General features: G+C 38.3%; 1 protein-coding gene across 6 annotated transcripts in view; it reads right to left on the reverse strand.

Moving 5' to 3' along the window:
• CHD9 (chromodomain helicase DNA binding protein 9) overlaps positions 1–22,710 on the reverse strand; it is a 71,252-nt gene extending 48,542 nt beyond the window's left edge. For 3 of the 6 annotated variants that reach the window (XM_064723210.1, XM_064723211.1, XM_064723209.1), the window contains exons 1-2: positions 21,274–22,710; positions 3,055–3,389 (exon numbers count right to left, since the gene is read on the reverse strand). In XM_064723210.1, coding sequence (XP_064579280.1) covers positions 3,055–3,389; positions 21,274–22,710 — 1,772 coding nt within the window. Of the gene's footprint in view, positions 1–3,054; positions 3,390–4,201; positions 4,317–4,528; positions 4,805–7,899; positions 7,995–21,273 lie in introns of those variants that run through there. The other 3 variants (XM_064723212.1, XM_064723213.1, XM_064723215.1) reach the window with 3 other exon arrangements.
• Positions 22,711–23,663: the final 953 nt, after the last annotated feature.

The raw sequence follows: 23,663 nt of genomic DNA on the forward strand, positions 1-23,663 counted from the left end.
GTTTCAGACAGCTCAGCTCTGTGTTGGCCTGCAAAAATGAAACAGGAGTCACCCAAAACATACATGTGACTTCAGATCTTCTCAAACACACCCAACCCTGCATCACCTCCTGCATTGCTCTGGCACTCCAAATCCAAACTGAAACAAGAGATTTACCAGTTCCTGGAAGTTAAATGAGTTTGCTATAGAAAACCCTGACTGAAAAGAAATTTATTCATCTGGGATGGATGTATTGCAGCAGACCTCCTTCTAAAATGAAACAGCAGATGCATCCAAACAAATTCTCTGCTACTGTTAAAAAGGTATACTTATCTTTTTTTTTTAATTGTAAAACTTTAGTGGTTTCAAGGTTTCACTCACAACTATATTGCTTGCAAAAAATTAGTTCGTAATGGCCTCTAGCAGTTGGGAATTGTTTGCTTATCTTTTTAAAACATGAGGGGTTTCAGGTTTTGATTTCTGATTAAATGTAAGAAATGCCACATATACAAATATGTATACATATTTATATTATAAAGTTTTTCTCATTATTGATTGAAAGAAAAAACGGAAATTCTTTTTTATCCCATTTTAAACAGATTTCAAAAATCTTTCCATCCAAAGAAAAAAAAAAATTGAACTGAGATCCTCCCTTCCTGCCCAATAAAGCTCTTGTCTTTTACAGGTATTATTTTAGCATAGTGAAATTTTCTCCTAAGATTCAGTCAAAGTTTATTTTAAGGTAATGAGAAAAATCAATGGAGCAACCCACACGCTTAAAAACCCAATCCTATTTTGTCTTAATGATTCCAAGGATGTGCTCAGATTCATTAAGAAATATTTTTTAAGAACAGAAGATAGGACAAAACCTTTACCAGAGCTTTAGTCTTCTAAACTCCTTATTCTTTAATTTTGGTTTTCTCTGAATAAAAAAAAATTTATTAACCACAAAATTTTTTGAACCACAGTTAAAAAGACAAGTATAGTGATGTTGTAGTAATTATTCTGCTGTAATATCAGCAGTTACATTTGCATAGAAAGCAGGGTTGATAAGAGTCTTCTTCTAAAAAATCAAGGCCTTATTGCAATTGCTGCTCTGCAAAATCCCTGGGGTATTCCTTGCTAAGCAGTTATTGTTTTATGTATTTCTATCAATAATACACAATAGTGCTAATTTAACACAACACATTAATTTGTTTGGATACAAAAATGAAGTATCTTGATGTGTCAAAGGATTTGATTTGCTGCTGTCCATCTAAATAAAATGGAATTCTGTGAATATGAATGGAAATCTGTAATATGTGTTGGTTTTAGAAGACTCTTCAGACCTGACTGCTCCATCTTTAGGTATTTATCCCTGATAATGAAAGCAAGACCTGGCAGCATGACTAAGTCAGCAGAGTGCTACTGGGTATTAGCTGATCAAACTGGTAACTAATGGGGACACAAACCTTCACAGCTCAATGCAAAATGATGAAACATTGACAATAATTAAATGGGAGCTGCTCCAGCAGCTTGCATGTACTCTGCATCAAACACAAACACCATAGGTAAAAACACAGTTTGAGAAATGTCTCTTTCTCATCTGATGCCGTCTGATGAAATCCTGAGAAGTGATCCTAAGTGATGTGCACAGCAAAGCATTTCACCAACACAAAACTGAGTGCACAACCATAAATTCTAGGTAACAGTTTACTTCTTTTTTCCATTTAAAAAAGCAAAAATATTATGGCAACCATGTAGTATATCAAAATGATATTATTCTGGCAGGTTTTGTCAATTATTTTGTCAATTACTTTTGTCCACAAGTATGAATAAAAAGCACACTAAGGACAAACCACAAGGTTTCATGAAACTGACACTACCTGAACAACAGTGTAAGTTTTCTGATTAGACAGATCCACAAAACGTTTGTTACACAACATGAGTAAATTCAGAAACATGAAAGTGAAATCAACTTCACAAAAGTACACATCACAAAAGTACACCACCTTAAACTAGATGGAGAAAAAAAGAAAAGGAAGCACTACTTAATGATTACAAGCAGCATCATATGCCAACACATAAACAGAACAGAAAGAAATTAACACCATGAAATTTCATGTTAAGAATGAAGTTGGGTACAGAGCAGTAACCTTCAAACTACAGGATAACTACTCAAAATTGTTTACTTCAATCATGTAAAAAAAGCACTGATCTCTACAAGAAAAAGCAGAGATACAGACTGATTAAAAGAACATTCATTTCTGCTCCATACAGTAAAATATACATATGGATATGAGACATTTAAATTTCAGAGATATGCCAGTTAATATTTCAGCTACTGCAAAAAGAGCACAGATTTATGAAACTAAAATCAGACTGTAACTAAGATTTCTATTTAAAGTTCTGACTGATATATTTAATACTGGAAATCACACACTCTCCTTTAAAAGTAAACAGGCAACACAGGTTAGCTCTGGAGTTCCTGAAACCCCTGGAGCACTCCAAAAGCTCCTCACCCTAAGGTATCCACCCTGCTTGACCCAGCTGAGTCTGCAAAATATTTAAGAGGGCAGATTAAATTGACATGAGTGAAGACTACAAAATTCTTAGAATTTAATCTTTCCAGTATGTGCTTTACTTTTGATACGTGTGATATCTGTAAGAATATTATCTTGTCTGCAAGTTCATTAAACTTCCAATTTCTCCCTGTGTAGTTTATTAAGCACACTGTATTGAAGCTACATGCCAAAGTTGATAAAAACAGCATTTATAGTCCAGAAAAACTCAGTTTGGGGCTAGAAGGGATTACAAAGCTAGACAGAAGGTATTTTGGTCTATGCTTCAAAGCGAATACAGAATATTTTAGAATCTGTATTAAAATAATTCCTTTCAAAAGGACACTCCTACAGTGATTTTATCTAAAGAGAAAACAGAGCATTCTTGTTCCTGAATGAGAGAGTCCACACATGGACTTAATCAGGAAGAATTTTGTGTAGGCAGCAGAGGAGAACATTTTATTATCAGTAAGCAGTTTCCATTTTAATCAAGGATATACAGTCTGAAGAGAAGAAAATGTTTTAATCTACTTACCCAATTTTTGTTTTCTCTTTAATTTTGGATGAGGAACCAGTTTTCGGCTTTTTAGTCTCCTTATCCTTTGGTTTGGATTTAACTTTTCTACCCTTCTTTTCCTCTTTTCCTTCAGCTGAAACACTGGGGAAGTTTTCAGGGCTCATTACTCGTGGAATGTTTCTCTCTCCTCTCTCTTTTGCCTTTGCAATTGCTTCGGATATTATGCGATTCGCCTTCTCTTGTTTACTTTCCGAGTCTGTTTTTTTCTTCTGCTTCTTTTCAGACATTCCCCTCACCTGGGTATTCTGCAACTTAGTATATGATCCTGAACCATCAGTCTTCTTGGAAGGAGGCTGTAGCAAGAAACAAAAAGTACGTTAAATGCCTTTAAAGATAGCAAGAAAAAGTGCAAACATTTTTGGTAATTTTGGTGATATGCATTCTAAAAAAATGTAACTGCCAGGGACTTATGTGGACACAAAAAATGAGGAATTCCATTTATACCACAGAATTGTGTGGGTTTCAAAATAACTACATCAATTGTTAGTTTTAAACAACCAATCCAAGTACTCAAAGTCAGTAAAAATTATCCTTCTGAAATTCTCTCAGCCGGCTCTCCACCTCTGTAATTAAAGAAACCAATCTTTAACCTTTGCAGCATTCCCATACATTTGACACACACATCCAACACCTCCAGTAAAATATGAAAAAGCAAAGAGCTCCCGAAGGTAACAGCATCAGTGTTTTGCCTTTGGTAGGAGAGCAGGACCACAGTTCCCCTAAAGCAGATGAATGATCTACAGGACTAACTCGGCGATGAACACAACAGATGCTCGAACACCACCAAGATTAAAAAAGAGACAAAAGATAAAACCAAAACTAAAATTACACAGCTCTATATCCATAAACAGATCAGAAAGCAGCGTTTCCTTTATTTAGATCAACATACACTCCATGCCTCGGATAAAAGACGTAACTTGTTTTTATCTCCGGGGTTTTAATGCCCGTTTCATGGACGCAGAATTGTTTACGGGGCTGATGAGCTTCTCCTGCAGCCAGCCAGAAGACATGTTTTTGCTTTCCTCCCCTCCCCCTTTGAGGAATGGAAAGAATTTCCTATTCAAACACAAAACCCCAGCAGATAACAGTTATGTTACGTTCTCACCCGTAAATGCGCCTCTGCCTAGAGCAGGAAGAAAAGCCACCAGGAATTTCCAAACACATTTTCTGGGCAAACCCCGCGCACTTCCCGGGATTCATGTTCTAGAGGAGCCTCATGGGCGGCGGGGGCGGGAGGCAGGGATGGGGCCGCTCCCGATGCCACCTTAAAGCCCCGGGGCTGCAACAAACAGCCGGACCCAGCTCGGGAACAGCTCAAGATGGCGATGCGGCTCCCGCAGCAGCAGCCAGTAATAAGGAAGGTTATTCAATCCCATTAGCCTTTTAGCCCAAAGAACCCCTCCTCCTCCCACTCATTCAGGCTCTCACTTACCCTTCCTCTCGGCCTCTTCACTGAAGACATTTTTGGCGTCAGACAAAGACTTGCCCTCCGCTTTTGCAGCACCCCCGGCAGTGCTCAGGAGAAAAGCATGGGGAGAAGATTGCTAAATGGCCTATTTAGCGAGCGGCAGCCGGGCCGCGCTCAGCCCTCCCCGAGCGCTCGCTCGCTTCAGCAGCATCCCCGCGCCCTGCCCGGCGCGCACCCGCCGCCCCCGGCCCGGCCCGGCCCCGCCGTGCGCGGAGCGCCGGATCCCAACAAAGCGCGGAAAGAAACGCACAAAGCATCAAAAGGCATCAGCGCCAATATTAGCGCTGGTTAGACCCGCTCCCCGCGGAACTAGGCCAGCAGATGGTGCTACCCGTCATTATTCCATTAGGCTCCACGTTTAACCCCCGCGGGGATCGGCTTTAACCCTTGCCGCTCCCCGCCCGCAGCGCCGCCCACAGCGCCGCTCGCTCCCTGGAAAGCCGTGGGAACCGGGCGCGGTGTGCGCCGGACCCGCTGCACCGCAACCCTGCGGCTCCAGCCCGGGGAGGGCACCGGGAGACAGCGGCCGAATCCCAGCCTCTGCCCTCACAAACAGATCTTGCTCTCCAATATACTTCTTGATTTTTTTTAATTATTTTTTCTTGCATTTACTTCATTACTATACGATGGTAAGAGTGACTATAAATCATTTGCTGACAGGCTTCCCTGCTTCCTACAGAAAATGGAAGAACTGCTCGGTTTTATCCCTCTGCCTCTGCCCAGACCTGCGGGACCCTGCGGCCGAGACCTCCTCGGGACACGGCTCTCTGGTAAGCACCTCTTCATTCCCAGCTTGGGTTAAAGTGCTATTTTTAAAAAATCAGACAAGTTTTAAAATACGTGTTGTCAGCATATCAAATAAAACAAAAAAGAAGATTGGGGTTTTGCAAGGTTATTTAAAAAAAAAAAAACAAACAACAAGAAGCTTTTGACAGCATAGCTCCATCCTGGCAATACCCTTGATTCTCAAAAGCCCACTTAAGAAGACTGAAGAAAGATCGGGACTTGATTTCTGTTTTTTTTCTCAATATATACATCTATCTTCATTTTGAAGATATATGTTTTTCCATAGAAAATTTCAAATATGGGAAAGATTTTGAGATTGTTAAGATTAGTCATTACTCTAAAAGGTAATTTCACTTCTATTTAAGATTAATTTCAAAATTAAGTTCCTTGTCCAGTAGAAACACTAGTGGCACAAATACTTTAAATTTATTATTTTTTTAACAATACCACTTCAATTCAAGGATATTTCTTTAAATGTGCAGCAGCATCACAAGGACAATTACCACATTTTAATTTTACTTTTGAGAACTCTAGCCAAGATTTTTCTACATTTTGCTTACAATAACTACAGTAAATTACAGGGATTTATCATTAAGGGTGATTATTTCATATCTTGGTAAAAATGGTAACTAATCAACTATTTTACATTTTGAGATCAGCTAAACAACAACAAAAAAATATTCCTAATGTATCCTTGGTACAATTTTAGCTCAAAAGCCAAATGCTACCAAAGGTAGTAGTGTTACATTGGTCAGTTCTTGAACATTCCTGGGCCAGAAACAAACAAACAAAAAATGCTTAATAATTAAGTAGGTAATCCAGAAATGGTTGCTTTTTCGTGAATCCTTTCACAGCCTCTTCTAGATATTTTATCCTTTTAAAATGAAGTTTCTTTGCTGCATTTTCTCGGAGCTCAAAGCTGCTTCCCAATTTATTTCTCAACAACATTCACTACACTCTTACTGTAGAACTGTGAGTATGCTGGCCGAGGCTCCTCTATGTTATAATTCCTCTGCGTGCTGCTCTGTACTATCCCTGCCGAGTTCTCTCCTGCACTGCACAAACATTAAGCTGTTTGTTAGAAATCCCAGACCATGGGGATTTTTACATTTTGCCATGACATTTCTAACCACATGGAAATGACATTCATGAAGACGCAGGAAGGCACCAGCCAGCCATTCTAAGCCAAATAAATCTGTAATGAAACCTTCATCAAGAAAGTCACCACAGTCACAAAAACCAAAACTGGAAAGCAACACAAGTGTTTTGAGATTAGAACATGAAACATGCTTGCACTAGAGAGGACAGGATCTGTGTGTACTTAGCAACAAAAGCCATTTAATCCAGCAGCTCTGTTATGCTGCTAATAATTTCATTATTTGAAAACATGCACAGCTATAAAATGATTGAACCGTTGTAAATCATCATGCACATGAAAACCATTTCAAAGGTTGTCGAGCATCTACCAAAAAAAGGGCAAAGCCTTTTGCAAGCTGAAAACACCCCTCCCCCTCAGTGAGACGGAACGCAGATAAAACATCCTAAAGGAATATATCCTCTCAGCAATGCCTTACAAACCTATTCCATCTAGAATAAGAGAGAAAATTTTAAATGACATTTATATAGGTGAAGGTGGAAAGGAAAACCCTGAGGCCACCACATATTTAAAACCTGAAGATTTTATTCAGAAAAATAGGTTTGTACTTTTCACGATTGCGAAGATAATCATCCAAACATGAGCGAATGCAAAGCAATGCAATGTTGTCTTTTGAGCCTGCACAGAGGGAGCTCCAGGGTATCTGCTGCTGCTAATGGCTTTGCCGAGCAGCAGCCGAGTGCAGGAAACAAGCCTCCTGTCAGTTCCCTGCTGCTCCACACAATCCTCTGGGCAGCAGGGAAACTGGCAGGAATCACCTCAAATTCACACCACTGCTGCTGCCTGCAAAAGCCATTAGCAGCAGCAGCAGGTATGGGCCCTGGTGCTGCTCACACCGCAGAGCTGGCCCGAAAAACACTCAGGGAACAGATCTGACAACAGCTGTACAATTCCCCACACAGGCCCTGATCCCCAGCCGGGGGAGCATCTTGTTGGCACTATCCAAGGGAATTTGACATGCTGTCTCACAGGAGTAGAAGGTATAACGTACACATATCTGAATGATTTCTTAGTTAAACAATGTGAAAGCAGTCAAGTTACCAGGCATTATCAAGAAGCAGAATCATGACAGCATCTTTCCAACAGCCAACAGGACTCTGCTGAGTAGGCTTTTCAAAGAAAGGCATTTCCTCCAACACTGTTGTGGTTGCTTAGGACATGCATTTGAAGACCTTCACTGGCATAACAGTCCTTCCCCCAGCAAGGACAAACCACCATCCTCAAAACTTACAGACGTCAGGTTTTTCTCCTCTAAAGCCTAAACCCATTTTCCACAACAAGTCCTTCCTTCACATCCTCTGCATGTCACTACAGAGGAAGCCCCAAGGAGCAGGCGAGTTTAACACCAAAACTACTTCTACTTCCTAGAAAACCCTCTCAAATCCTGCCTTACCTGTTCCAATAGTAAAACATGCCTTCCACTGCAAGAACACCTTTCCTGCAGTAGGTATGGCCATTCACAATACAGTAGCATTTCTTACAATTCTGTGTGTGCACAAAACCTTTCAGACTAAATATCTCCCTGAAGTCACGCCCATTCTTGATATATTCTAGGAGCTGACACTGCTTTTCTCTGAAATTTTAACAAGTCACACATTTGTGATTGAATTATATGAGGCACTTGACTGAGGTAATGTTTTTCACTTGTGGATCTACCGACCACTTAGATTAGCTACCTAACAGGTAAATCATGAGCTAAGAGCATTAAGAGCTAAATTATGACCCTAAGGAGTCTAACAACAAAAAGCTAAGGTTTATGTGCCTTGAGTGACTGTTTCACTCCTGCTGGTAGCAGCACACACCTGCAGGACCATGCTCAGACTGTCTGCCTTGGAAGTCTAACAAGTTCCTGAGAGTCTATCAGGTCCTCAGGAAATCAAGATGACCTTGACATCAACTGCACTAAAAGCAGCTAAAATTAGCCACCTGGAAACTTGATCTTCATGCATTACTACATCACCTTTGTTCATGTTTATTACTAAACAAGGCATCTCTTTGTGCATGTCCAGTCACCAAAACACCATGAATATCAGAACCATAGTACAGATAAATAAATTTCATGACTTACAATAATCAATAGTTTGGGGACTTGGTCCAAATTAGCTTCTCAGTTTTTCACATTAAAATCACACAAAACCTGCAGTTGCTTTTAACTGATTGCACTGAACATCTTAAAGGTATATCCATTCATCATTTGAATTATAAAGTTGTATTTAGGAATGCAACTTTAAAAAAAACCCCAAAGCATGAACTCAACTCAGTGATTTCTGAATTCCATACTAGCACTCTAAACTTCTTTCTTCTACAATAGTCTGCAGAAATAAGTCCTCTTGTGACTTTTAATGGTGAATTTATAATTAAAAAGGTTACTTATTAAAAAAAACTCCAAAAACTCACAGACTTGACATAGTCTATCTCTAGAAGATTACCTGCAATATCCACATTTATCACCCCACTTGCATGCAGAAAGACATTGCCTTTGCTGAATGGCAATCCCAGCAAAAGATGTAGTTTTCTTTAGACAGTAAACTGAAATGAGATTTTCAGTTAATCAGTCTACTTCTGTACAACTAATGGGAAGATCACCTGAATATGCAACAGGGTTTCTTTTCTCCAGAGCCAACTCTCTCCAGAGCTCCTTCTTTACTGCTTTTTATTTTCTTGTTCAACAGTTGCCCCACACCATCTGCCTGTGCTTAATGGATACAGAATTTCAAGACACACATTTATGAAACCTACCCCAATATAAAATAGACATGTACATATAGATTAAAAAAAACACAAAAGAAAATAAAAAGATACCAGGTGAGAGTGTTTTTCATCTTCCATACTTGTTACCTATAATGTTGGTAAATGAATGGCTAACAATTATAGCACTGTGGCTGGACAACAGTTTTTATCTGTGTAACAGTCACTTCAGAACATACATCTGTGATTTGGGATGTGAATGTGGTTTATGCCTCACAAGGCACTTAGCATCATGCTTATTTTAATTTTCAAATTTCTGTGGAAATGAGAACACTAATGGAAGGGTCAGCAACCTTAAACTAGTCATGTTTCTAAGATGAAACATGCACCTGTTGGCACGTCACACTCTCTCTACATAATGTTGTTTCACATCTCAGTGCTACAGAACCCAGTAATAGTATCACTAATCATGTTTTGCCACCAATAGAGTGAAGATACCATAGCTGTCATTAGTAGCAGCTTCTTAACCAGTGACTTGCCTTATCATTCCTGGGGGAAGGATCAAGCCATGTCCATGGAAGCAGCTGCTAAGCTGGGCCTGCTGCAGAGGCAGTATCAGAAGTTACAGGATGAGTCTGCAGCACACATTTTGCTTCCATTTGGAAGAGACTGATTGAAGAAAGTATTTTGGGGCTCAGTGCCAACTATAGTTAGAATCTTTTTCTGAATATTTAGTAGTGGTATGAAAACTGTGTGTAATTTGCACGGGAGCTCTTAAAGGAGGCTCTATGTACCGGAGCATGCTAAATTGCCAGGAAATGAAAGAAATTGAGAACTTCATCCTGCTTGCTCTGCCAAGCTGCTGCATTTAATGTGTTTCAGTTTTCAGTGGCTTGGTGCTCTGTGCCCATCAGGTACCCACTTCTCTTGGGTTCCAGTCTGTAATGTAAGAGCTATTTGGAAAATGGCGGACAATGCCAACACAAGCCACTGCCTCAGCAAAACCTCTCAGCGTTCTCTTTCACAGGCAGAGCCAGAACATGTAAGGCTAAGCCTGCATGTAAGGCTGATGCCTAAGGGCACACCTTGTGGTGCACTATGGCAGTATCACTACACTTACCATGAGAAAACCATAGGCTCCTGTCTATGGATAAAAATAAAAATCATTATCATATCCAAGACACCTGGTGGATGCACCATCACTGAGTTACTAAGCTCAGACCAAATTCACAGCCATGCCATACCTCTCCCTCTACTTTAAGATTTTCTTCTTTAAACTAAGGGCCAAAATGATCCCGCAAAAACCTCTTTCTTTCTTGCGTTCTTGCTTAATCCTAACCGTACAAATTTTGCAATTACTTGACTCCTTAAACAACAAGGATGACTAAACTCTCCACTCTATAAAAAGGCAATTCAGGTTTCAGTTCACTGTTTGAAACAAGTCTTATGTGGGTATCTGGAAATAAATCTGTAAAGTACTTAAATAGTTACAGACAAGAAAAATCAAAGAGATATTTCTGTTTTTAAAAAAAGTAGCCATTAGGGTTCAAAATCCCTAGCTACAGCTCTAAAATATCTTTGATCCACTGAAATCTAACATCATCCAACACCTTCTTGGACAGTACAGATAAGAATTTGCTTCTTCTGGAACACATGCACATACATATGCCTGATTTTACAATTGGAAAAGTTTATTTAACATGTAAAGCCAGATAGCTTCTATCCCCAGCTTGTTTTTAATGGCCTTTTCAACTCCTGAAAAACATAACATTACCTGAAACTGCTCTAATTTAAGATGACAAAATCCCTTTAAATTATGATTTAAAGGTAAAATAATGAAGAATTGATTGCAGAAGTCTCCAGAACAGAAAACAAAATTGCAACAAACTCAAAATTCAACTGAATTTTTAAAAGTTGCCACTTACCCACCCATGTTCCATATGGCCACCACTTTTGTGTGCCACTGAGGTAGTTATTTTCTCCTGAGTTTTTTCCTAACCAAACAGAGAAGAAGACAAGAAGACAAAAACCCACCCAAACTACCTTCAGAAAGAAAATCACATGAAGAGCTTTCCCTTTAGTCCCAACATCCAAGATAGCTTCAGCATGCATATCCCAATCACACTAAAAACCAGCACAGCATCCATCTCTGAGCAAGAAAAAGCTACAGGACCTTAATGGTCCCTGGTTCTTGTCAAAATTTCAGTTCCCTCTACATCTCTCATGGAAGTGGCCTTGTAAGAACACATTTTTCTGATTGAAACAAAACCCACTTTCATCCTTAGGAAGTTTAGTGCTGCAAGTATTTCCTTCCACTATCCCCCAGTTGTTCCACTCTCAGTTTGTTATCAGCCCAGACTGAGGAGACATTCCAGGTGTGAAGGGCTGTAAACTGCACAGCCCTCCATGGTCTGTTCTTGGTACTTTTGTGCTGCTTGGAGGAGTCACTGAACCTGCTGAAGGGATCAAAGGAGGGGCAAGAACTCTGCAGAAGCAGCAGGAAGCTGCCCACCTTTATTCTCAGTGCCTCACTTCTGCAAATCCCTACAGAAAGGGAAGTCAGGCTAGGTCAGACAAACACAGAGGTAGCTTTTCTTCCACAGCATGCTTCAACAGCCTAATTTACCAAATTCTGCTCACAATTTATGACATTGAGTGCAATGGTAAAAACCAATTCAATTAGAAGGTAAGTGATCCAGCTTATTCAAAGTACAAAGGCTACTGGAAAAACATGCTGCAATGGATCACTGTCTTGGTCAGTCCCCAGGAAATGATCCTGTGATAATATTGGCAGCCTTCTTTTTACTTTTTCCTGTTTTTAAAGTATGCATTTGAAGTGCTTGTTTCTAGCAGAACAATGAAGTATTGTTGACAAGATGACAGATGTGAAAAATAGGTATCATTTGATTAAGAGGGAAATACCAATTATGAAAGATCTTTAAATCAAAACAGATTGCATATTCAGAAAGGCTAGCATATAACATCTCTCTGTGCAATAATTTTATTCCCAAGAAGCAGTTAAGTTTAAAAGTTTACTTAATCTTTGAAAATGGCTTTTTTTGGTAGTATTACTCAGTACTTTACAGAGTATCCAAAATGTTTTCAGCATTCATAATCTCAGTGAGATGAAAAAAACCCACTTAACACTAAAACACATATGACAGAAATTGGGAAAATTATTTTTAACATCAACAGCTGGGGAGTCACTAATATCAGTACTGACTGCACAGCACATTTCCATTTAAATCAAAGAGGGGGCATAGTTCTTCCACTTCAATTCAAAACAACTAACATATTTTTTGTTTCAGCTTCAATGAACTACTTTAACAGCTTTTTATGCCAGAATCTTCAGTTCAAAAGAGTCCTTTAGCATATATGCTAACCTAATGAAACTACTTCCCTAGAATCTAGTTTTCTCAATTAAATATTCATGAACAAAATCCTTCCCCCTAGTTAAGGAGTAAAACAAGATGCCTGAAGAAAAGGAATTTGTCAAAAAGGGTGATGGTTCAAAAATAAAAAGTCCCAAGTCAGAGGATACTACTGGAAACAACAGTTTGATTTCAGGCAAATAAAACCCAAAAAGCAAACAAACCAAACTAATTTTTCCCCAAAATTTCTATAAGATTTCTAGAGAAAGAACAGCATCCAGGAGCTTCACAGTAATAACCACAAAATAACTTCTGGTAAGGATCAAAAAGAAAAAAATGTGCAAAAAAAAAAAGAGTTGCAAGACAGGTTTCAAAAAATCACTGCTATGGTTATGTTTCTGACCTCAGCTGAGTCTGGCTACTAGCAGAAGTGGCAGGACTTTTGGCAGACCCACTGTAAAGGCCAAGAAAAGAGAAATTCTTATCTTCAGCAGAGCTGAAGTCAGCAGAAAGTGTCAGCAGCACAGAGCAGTGACAGCCTGGTTAGAGACCAGTGTGCTGCCAAGGGCATCCCCAAGCATGAGCAGGCGCCCCTCTGTACCTTTGTCCCCAGCAAGCAAGGCTGGGTCACCATTTCTGAAATCTAAAATCACTCACAGTCTGAACACCACTGCAATTAAACCACATAAAGTCAGCAAGCACACTGGGCAGGCACCAGAAAACACATCTCCTGTGTGGTGTTTGGAGTTGATCAGATTTCAAACACTACAGGATTGCACGTCAAAGAATCCTCCAAAGGATGATATAAATAGGAGCTACAATACAGACACATCAAAATAAATTTGCCTAATCTAGTTTAAAAATTGTTCTTACTGAACTCAAAGACAGTGAGACACGTCTGGTTTTGTCACTCAGATATTCCTTAAATAATTTACCTGCCTTCCCTGTGATGGCTTGGGTTCTCTAACAGCTGCTTTCTGCTTTCAAGGACCAAAGTTCCTGCTGCAACAAAGTTTACACATCAGGCTGAGCCATACCTAGGCCTCATGGGCAACTGCTGCATGACTTAAAGATAAAAAACAATGCGCATGTACTGCATCTTCTTATCCTTCTGAGGAATACAAACAGGTACTGGAAGCCATGTTGCAAGTCTCTTTCTTGTGAATTTGCTTAAATACTATTAAAGAAATCTCTGTATTGTGGTGCTCATTATAAAAGTAAGGTATAGTGAAACAATTCCTTTTAAGATTATTTTAAAAACCTATCAGTAGGACTATTGTTTTGAAACAATGTTTCAAACTCTAAGAAAATACAAAAAATCTCAGAACCACAATATTTGCAATGGCTTCTTTAACACTAAGGCTAACTTTTCTTTCCAAGATATCAACTAAAACTAAATGAGTATCTCTTAAAAAAAGCCATTCTATCAATGTATGAAACTAATTCTGGTTTGCAATTGAATATGCTGCTCAACAGCATTATGTACACATACGTGATATGCTACTAACATTGAAATTATTTTCAAATATGGGCCCACTCCTGAGCAGGCAGTATGGAAAAGATGGGAACAATTTCAGGAGATATAAATTAAAATGCTTGCTTTCACAGTAAGATATCAAGGGAACAAAAAACTCAAGTACAAATACAAGCCACATAGTCCACACAAAAGAAAGCCTGACACATTTATGAAAGAAAAATCAATCTCTGCTACAAATTACACAGCTTTCAAAAGTGTAAGACTTGTCATCTTTTCTAGCCTAAAGCCACATTCCTAGCTTCATTTATCATGCTTACTGAAATCAGCATTAGAATTCTCGGTCTCATCATCCTAAGAATCCCACTAATTTATATTTATTAGCCTTAAGAGTTCCCAAATTCAATTCACTCAGCACCTGATGATAAACACTCTCAGAAATCTGTGTAACCAGGAAATTGAGCAATTTTTTTAAAACCTGATAATAAACAAAGAAAACAATACCTCTCCAGATGTGGGAGGCTGTTTGGGAAACAAAGTGTTGAAAATTATTTTGATCTGTCTATATATTTAGAAGTAGCATAACAGCTAAAAGAAATTGCAAAACCTGAGTGCACAAAACACACAGACAGCTGAAGAAAAGCCACACGAATTCCAAATGTATCAGATTGTCTGGCTTCAAAACCACACTACTGGTTAACATCTTTACAAGTTCTGCTGCTCTTTCAGTAATAACACTTCACTAACACTTCATCAAGTGTTGATTTTCTATAAAATGTCTCAAGATAAAATGCTGCTCTGGAAGTTTTACAGGCAATGGTATGTTCTTAAAATGCAGAGTCTAGATAACAGTGTTAGTTAAAGCAGGTTAGTGGCTACTGGAGCCAGTGGACAGTGCCACAGTGAGTTCACTTGCACTCTCTGCATTTAATGCTGCAGGCCCACACACAATTATTTTGCCTGTACGGGAGACAATAATGCCTCCCACTCCTTCCTCTGTCACAGAACCACAGAAAGGCTGAGGTTGGAAGGGACCTCTGGGGATGGTGTAGTTCATCCCTCTAGGACAGGCTGCAGAGGATGGTGTCCAGGCAGTTCTGGAGCAGAAGGAGCCTCCAGAAGCTCTCAGGGCAGCCTGTTCCGAGCTCTGTCCCTCTCCCAGTAGAGTTCTTCTTCATATTTGGATGGAAGCTCCTGAGTTTCAGTCTGTGTCCCTCGTCCTGACACTGGGCACACTGGAATGAGCCTGGCCCCGTGCTCGTGGCACCTGCAGGTGTTTGTGTGCATTGACCACAACTGTGTGCCCTGCCCTGTGCCTGGGAACCTGATCCTGTGAACTGAGAGAACTGAACCAGGAGCTTGGATGCTGGAAAAACACTCCTGACAAAAAAAGGCCAAAGTTTCTCTGTACCTGATGGAGTTTCCCATAGCCCAAATGCTGCATTAACACAAGACAAAATGAAAGAATAAGAGCTTTTTTTTTTCCAAACTGTCTTTTTCCTGATAATTTATTATAGTTTAGGCCTATATTGAACTATAGCTCGAACAGCCTATAGAATGGGTTGCTGTCTTTAAAAGACAATTTAAAATGGACTTTGTTTTCTCTTTTCTATGTCATTAGGTACCACTTCTTCCAGACGCTAAGATTGCACAATTATATCAGTCCTCTCATTTAATGAATTGCTTTGTAGTTTTTCAATGTTAACAAGACACCTATTTCCAAATAGTTATTTGGATTATTCAACCACACTTACCCTGCATTACCATTAAAAAAATAATATCAATTTAACTTATTTTTATCAACTAGTCTCACCTTGCTATTTTACTCCTGCAATTTGACCCAGCCAGAAGCTTTCTTCCTATGCCTGCCATCTGTTAACTAATTTTTACAAAAATGCTTCTCTTTTGGCACATTTCAAAGACAATTATAGTAGTTATTTAATGAGTGTGCAATTATCTCAGGAAAAAAAAATATTATATTATGACAATCATTAAAACAGCAAGTGTTTAATTTTAAAGAGGAAACATACACAAAGAATTGGACAGCCTAATTATTTGACAAGTGATGAAGGTTGAGAGAGACCTTCTCAAAAAAGGTTTAAAAAAGGATTGATGATAGCAAAAAGATACAAAAAATTGTGAAAAAAATTAATTCCACTCAACAGAAATTACTAAGAAACTCATAAAGCATTTAAAACTGTAAAAGAGATACTTTGGCACATTTTCAGTTTTCTGAAAAACCCAACAATTTTTGTCTTTCCCTTACTACACAGTTTTATTTTGAAAGCCAAAAGAAGGGAAATGAAAATAGAGACAATAAAAATTATACTCATCAATAAATGTGTTACAAATTTATCTCACAAACATGTACTTTCTTTTCCCAACCTATGCAATTTGCAATTTAAAAAAATAAAATGTATAAAAGGTTTATATAAAACATATTTAATATATACAAATGCAAGTGCTTCATACACATTCAACTATAAATAAAGCTATCAAAACATTTCTCTTTAAATGATTAATATGTTATTGGCAAAAAGCCATAGATTAATAATGAAAACATTATATTATATACAGCTATAATTTAGAACTTCATTCCAAGAACTGCACTACTTAGAGATGCTGCCCTACTCTTCTCATTAACTCTGGGCATTTGACACAGCTTTGCCATGGTCAATCCCACCTGTTTGTGCAGGATTTTCTTAAATGACAGAAATTAAGCAAAAAAACCTGCAAAAGGTGATCAGTGAAGGGTTTGTTTTCATTACTTCAGCATAGATGATAAACTTATTAGGTGCTGGGAATTCTGCTCCCTCACTGTGGTACAGGATTTACATTCCTATGAGGAAGGTAAAAAATGTTCTTGAGGCACAGAAAATTAAATCCAGTGCACACAACTTGTAGAAATGCTTAAAAAGAAACTTCAGGCAAAGATTTACAGTTGTTAATATGATGTCACCCATAAAATTGACCCTAATTAAAGGAAAAATATAAGAATATTGGATATGCTTAGTGGGAGTTCTATCAGCACTATTCACCACTTTAGAAAGAATAGACCATGTTAGGGGTATGGAGGGTTTTTACATATCAAAATTACAAGATATGATGTGTAATGAACCCAAATGCTTACTGGAACAGACATCTACATTTCCAATCATAAAATCATTAAGGTTGGAAAAGATTCCCAAAATCATCAAGTCCAACTTGCAAAGATGGGAGATGCAAACTAGAACAGATTTTCAGATGTGTATTTTGTTATGCTCAGTCTCACTGAATACTTCACTGCTTCCCAAGCCACACGCACATAGCAGCACCATAATTTTAAAATTTTGTATTGTACCAACACTTAGGAACCATAACCTATAAACTTACTATGCAAAATAGCCAGTCTTTTCTACAAAGAAGTTCTGTGTAGTATGCTCAACCCCTTAATTTAATATATTCCTTGTTGCAGGCTTACTTAAAATTGAACCATACAGAATATAAGAAATACACTCTAATACTATATTCTATCTAAACAATATAGTGGATATATATACACACAAATCCAATATCCTTTGTTTTGATACATTTCCATAACTGCTCATATATCAAGCAGCTGTCTCACAGTTAGAGAAAGCACATCACTGCTTACTGTGTGTATCTCTCCTAAGAACTTCACAGTCCACGATTGTATATACAAGTAGAACAGCAACCAATAGCAGGATAAGGGTTTTACAAGTGGAGTAATCCAAGGGATACATGTCTACAATGAACTCAGAGTTGTTCTAAAAGTGCCATCCGATAGCACAGTCAGGCATGAACAGCCTGTGACAATCCAGGACATCTCAGCAGCACATAAACCTGGATGTGGATCTGGTGAGAGTTAATTCCCCCTCTGATGAGAAACTCATATATGAGGTTATGCCATTCTGATATTTACAGATATCCTGGGGTACAGCACCACCCAAGCAATCATCTATGAGGTTCAGACTTTGCCAAACTTTCAACAAGGGCAAGACAAATTCTTTCCAAAAAATTAGTGTCATCTATTTCTATAAAAGAAGTGGTAGGACAGCTCAGGCTTGCAGGCATAAAAGCACTTGCATGTTTCCAGTCAGTTTTTACACAAATTCATGAATACACTGAATTGTCAAGATAGGTGCCAAACTTTTAGTCACAAAAAAGAAAAATATTAATTATGTGATTTAAGAACTAAGACTACCACCTCATCCTATAGCACTTCATATTATTAATGAAATGTTATTTTTTATCAGTATATTTTTCATTTTCATATTATTTTTAATCTCAATTCCTCTGCTTTCATGTGTGCAACCAGAAGACATAACATACACAGTGAGACAGCTGTAATCTTCTCTAAGGACAGTTTATACTTATCTTTCCAAGAGTTTCTACTTCACATTATTTTTCCAACAGTTTATACTTATCTTTTCAACTTCCTTTTTCTTCTAAAGATGTAAAACAATGTTGAAGCCTTTTTTTATCCTTCTGAGAAGCAAATAGATTATTTAGCTTTAGCAAACTCAAGCCAGTTTTAAGTGGAGTTAAAAGAACAGAAGTCTTGTATTAGTCAAAGTTAAGACTACAGGAATCTTCAGCACTTCATTTTACTTTCTGTTCTCAAACTAACTCTGATGAAAAATGCATGATGTAAAATTAAGGGTGCAATTTATTTACAATTCTGATCTAATTACAGCAGAAAGCATATTAGCATTATAAGACAGTCTTTTTAATTCTGCAGCATTATTACACCAAACAGATTGTATTAATTTTTAAATTAATTTCCATCAAAAGAATAACCATACAAGTAAAAACGTTATGAGTATGCTTGCTCTCAAATACTGAAACAAGTATTTAATGTTCTTCCTTAATTTAAATAACCTCAGTCTAAATACAGTTAAAGATCTTTGGTTATCTAATATTGGGTCTGTTCCAATACCTACAGTTTATTAACTATTTCATAAAATAAAGTTATTCTTTCTGAAAAAATATTAACCATTATCAAGCTGAAACTGTCAAAAAACCCCAACTAAATTCACTATTGTTTCCTCAATATGTACGAAAGCCAGTGTGAAACACTGTCTTGTTAAAAAATTTAAAGTTCACCTTAACTACTACATATCAAACTTGTCAAATCCTTTCCCAGGTGACTCCTACCTAAGGCCAACCAGCTTTAGGAAGAGCAAAATTCCTTCCCTTTTTACCCCATCTTTTTCCTCCCTAGTTAAACTGCACACATTTGTAAAAAGCTCTAACAGAACCAACTCATCTTGAACTTGAAATTCTAAAAAGAGATCAAAGAATAAAAGTGAGAATTATAACTAAAGCCCTTCTTAGAATTGTAGTCAGTCAAAGGACAGATCTGAAACACTTCAGTAATTGCCATACTTTTCCTTTACTATTCATACTACATACTCCACTGATTTAAAGAGGCTTCTACATGGTTTGCTTCTGTGCATTCCTCAACAGTTTGACAGCTACCAGTTCACAACCAGCTTCTGAAGGAAACATTAAACATCTGTCCGACCAGATAAACTCAAGGTCAGAATCCAATTTATACAATTTATTGCATACCCCAAAATAATAAAAACCACACCAAGCAATTTTATAACTATCTGGCTTCCGGCTGTTTCATTTCAAAGAGGAAAAACATTAAAATTTCAAATACTGCAAAGTTGTTTTGTTTTCACACCATGATAAAAACCAAACCAAACCCCTAAACTTTAAAGGCTCTCCACAGATCTCAGAACTTCCCCTCTATTTCTTGATGCAAAGCAAAATGCTAGAACTGATGTCAGTGAGATCAAAGCAAGTCCAAAAAGGTTCTGACAAATATAACACAAAAGTCACAGCACCAGAAAGTTTTATTAGACCTGCTTTTCATTGCCTGGCTTATATCCCATATGCTCCTCAAAATTTATATTAAGCCCTGGGTTTCTCATCACCACCCTTTTCCTGGAGCCCATTTCCTCTTCACCCTTCACCCCAAGTATGGATCTCTGACAAGAGAGGCTACGTGGGTGCACCCTCTTGTTTTTTTAGGCAGGGAAGGAGAAGGGAAATGTTTATCCAAACCAACAGATTGCATCTACTGCATCATTCAGTTAATCAAGCTCATCTGAACCGCACTGCTGGATATCCATGTTCCATTAACATCACCCCACAGTTTACAGAAAAAATTTCACTGCTAGGAATTGACAATTACACGCTCCATAAACATAAGCAGAAGTTGTAATGGAGAAGCAATCTACTGAACCAAGACCAAAGATTAAGCGTGTTAAGCCCTTATCTCTACACTAATGATCTAAAATTAACAGGGGGGAAAAGAAAAATGCTACATTGTCTCCTTCACAGGCCTGTGTCCTACAAACTAAGAGAATCAACAGTCAGTAGTCAAGGTTCTTGCCTTCCCCTTTTTTTTTTTTTTTTTTTTTCCAGAAAGACAACATTCTGGTTTCTCAGGTAGGGAGAATATTGGTAGCAAGACAGCTTTTTAAAGCTGTCTTCTGTAAATTGTGTTTGATTGTCAGAGTTGCATCTGTTTTGAAATGCACACATTGAAAAATAGCAAACAATTTTTATGTCATCTTGTCCTCCTTGTGGAGGACTCAAATACTTGCAGTAGATGGGCACATTATACTAAAAACAACTGCTGAATTTTTTGGTAAGCCAAAAGTAACAAAATCCGACACATACAAAGCTTTTTATATGTTTTCTATTATTATTGAACACATGAAAATCAAGAATAATAAGTGCGTATTTTTAGGCAATGAGCATGAGCGCAAAGACACAAAGCAAAGGACAGAGCAACAACATAACCACTGCAATTCTTGCAGGAAATCAGCCATACAAACCTTACCAAAGGTCTTAAAAACATGTTTCTCTAAGTAATTTTCAAGACAATAAGTCATTATATTTGCATCTAAATCATAAACCAGTAAGTTTTCTATGTTGTACTTCAGAAGTACAAGCAGCAGAAGGAGCAACACCATTTTATCTGAATAAGATCACGTAGTCTTGCTTTCTGCAGTGATAGGAAAACAACAAGAGAAAGCAATGTCTGCATCAACTGGTTAGGTTTATTCCCTCCTTAACAAGACTCCTTTAGGGTCAAATAACAGCTCAGAGACTTCAGTTATCATGCTTTGACTCAAGCACCAGTCACTGTAATCCATTTCACCCCATCAACCAAATCAGATGGTTTCAACCCCTCACTCCCCAAATCCCTACATACCTGTCCTTGTAAGGTTGCACGACTCCTGCCCTGCAGGTGCTGATTAGAAACTGAAGAATGCCAAGGATGGATCTGAGTTTGCGACGGTGCCCGAACGAGTTCAGATGACGGTGTCACTTGCTGAGGGGTTATGTGGTGCTCCAGGTCATGCTCTAAAACATGGCTTGTGCTATCCTGGACAAAGGCAGAGTCATCAAACTGTGGCAGAAGGTCTTCCTGCAAGAGGTCATCTGGGTCAAGTCCTGTGAATGGTTCACTGTGAGTCTCCACTTGATGAAGTAAGTTGTCATCTAAAGATGTAAAACCGTTGCTTTCAATAGGGTCAGTGAAATGGCTTATCTGAGAAGCAGAACCAGTAGAAGCTGGAAAATTAATATTCACAGGAGAGAGTTTTGAACTACTAAAGTTGCCCTGAGGATGCGCAGAATGCAACATTTGAAAAGTACTTGAATTCAAAGTTGCGTTAGGATTCAACATGTGCTCGGTTGTTTCTTGCTTGGTCCCTGTTTGAGATGTAAAGGCATCGCTTCCAGTGAAGTCAGAGATAGAGTGTGTCTGCTGGCTGGTAGAAAGAGCTGTTGTAGGCTGAAGAAGGCTGGTAGGAGAAATGTGATTATTAGAGTAGGAATACGGAGATGAAAATTGTTGACTATTACTGACAGAACATGGAGTAATAGTTGGGGACTGTCCATCAAAATTTCCTTCTTGATTCCCACAAAAATGTATTGAAGCACTTGCAGTTTGAGAAAACTGTTGAACGGACAGAGGCTGCTGTGAAGTCGATGGATTAGAAACTGAAGGTGGGTGGTTAACACTGACTCTGAGGGAAGTAGACACATTGACTTCCATGAAGTCTTTTGGCTGACTCAGAGCATCCTGCCCCGTGCTGTTCCTGCCCTGCTGCGGCCGTAGCGAGGCACACTGATGCTGTGGTTCATTAGCCTGAAATAAGGCAAAGTCATGGTGTGCTACAAAGCTTTTGTTTTGCTGCATAGACTGAGAATGTCCTTGGTGAAAAGGGGACCCATTTTGATTGGAAACAGTCGTGGCAGTTTGATGACCCCACATAGGACTACCATCGGCCACATCTGGAAACATCCCATTGGACTGGTTTTGCGGATGAACTGGTGAACAATTGAACTGAGAGTGTGGTGATAAGACATTGTCAGCTGAGCTATTAAAAGACTGATTTACTGAGTGAAGCTTCAGTGAATCATACTGATTCAGCTGATCAAACTCACTCATCTTTTGTTGATTTTGAGCATCTTGCACATGGTTCAGTGAGTCTATGTGCAAAGGTTCAAATTCTGCACCCAAATTCAATTCATCAACAAGTGAAACAGGTCCAGGTTGAACAAAGGCATCATCTGACAAACCTTCTAAGGTCTCACTAAAAAGATTGGCATCATCAAAAAAATCCATCATAGGATCAGTCATCTTGAGAGGTCTGTTCTGCTTTTGCTCTCAACTCCAAATGGAGTCAATTTTGTCTCTCCACAGTGAACAGAAACAAATGACATCCAGCGGTCACCACCTTATCCAAGGCATGCCAGCAGCCATTAGTGCTTCTGATGAAACATCTGTCTTCAGGTGTTAAAGCATCCTGAGGGAGAGGAGTGAGGGGGAAAAAAAAAGGAAAAATTTAATTACTCTCCTCATTCTTCCTGACCCTTCCCAACACTTTTAAGGGTACTTAATGCTTTGCTCATAACTTTAGCTATACCAAAAATCAAGTAAGTTATTTTTGCTTATACTTGATGCCCTGTGCAGGTTTTATAATATTTGCCCCTTATAAAAATACATTTTAAATGTAATGGTTTCATATGTTTTATTCACTGAAAGCAAAGTTTTAGATTATCCTTGGTCATATTCATTAAAACGACCAAATTGCACCAGAATTGGCTTTTAGTGCTCCAGGATTAGAATTTGTTTATAGCAAAGAAATCATACATATGTGAGATGTATGTAATAATTCTGTATACTTAATAAAAAAAACTTGAAAGTTATTAACTACATTTAAGTCAGGCTTCATTAGGAGAAACTGGGATACTTTGTTTCTTCTATTTAAGTTGCATTATGCAAGCTCCTGAGAAACTGTATTTTATTGCACTTAGGACATAACAGACTCTTGTTAGAAGGAAAGACAAGAGAATGAATACAGTGATACAAAGAAAACACAAAAAGAACAAGCAAACTCCTTTGGTTCAAAGGAGTTTGCACACCTAGTTTTGAAACATTTGAGACTATATATTCACAGTATCACAGAGTGATCACCAATTAATTGATTTGTAGTAAGGGATTTAAGGAGAATTGAAAAGCATGGTAAATTTAACTTTAGCCTAAAACCTCCCACATTTATAGTGTATCAAACAGAATGGGAAATGACTGAA

Source organism: Zonotrichia leucophrys, chromosome 11, assembly GCF_028769735.1.
Source record: "Zonotrichia leucophrys gambelii isolate GWCS_2022_RI chromosome 11, RI_Zleu_2.0, whole genome shotgun sequence".
In the NCBI taxonomy this organism is placed as follows: domain Eukaryota; kingdom Metazoa; phylum Chordata; class Aves; order Passeriformes; family Passerellidae; genus Zonotrichia; species Zonotrichia leucophrys.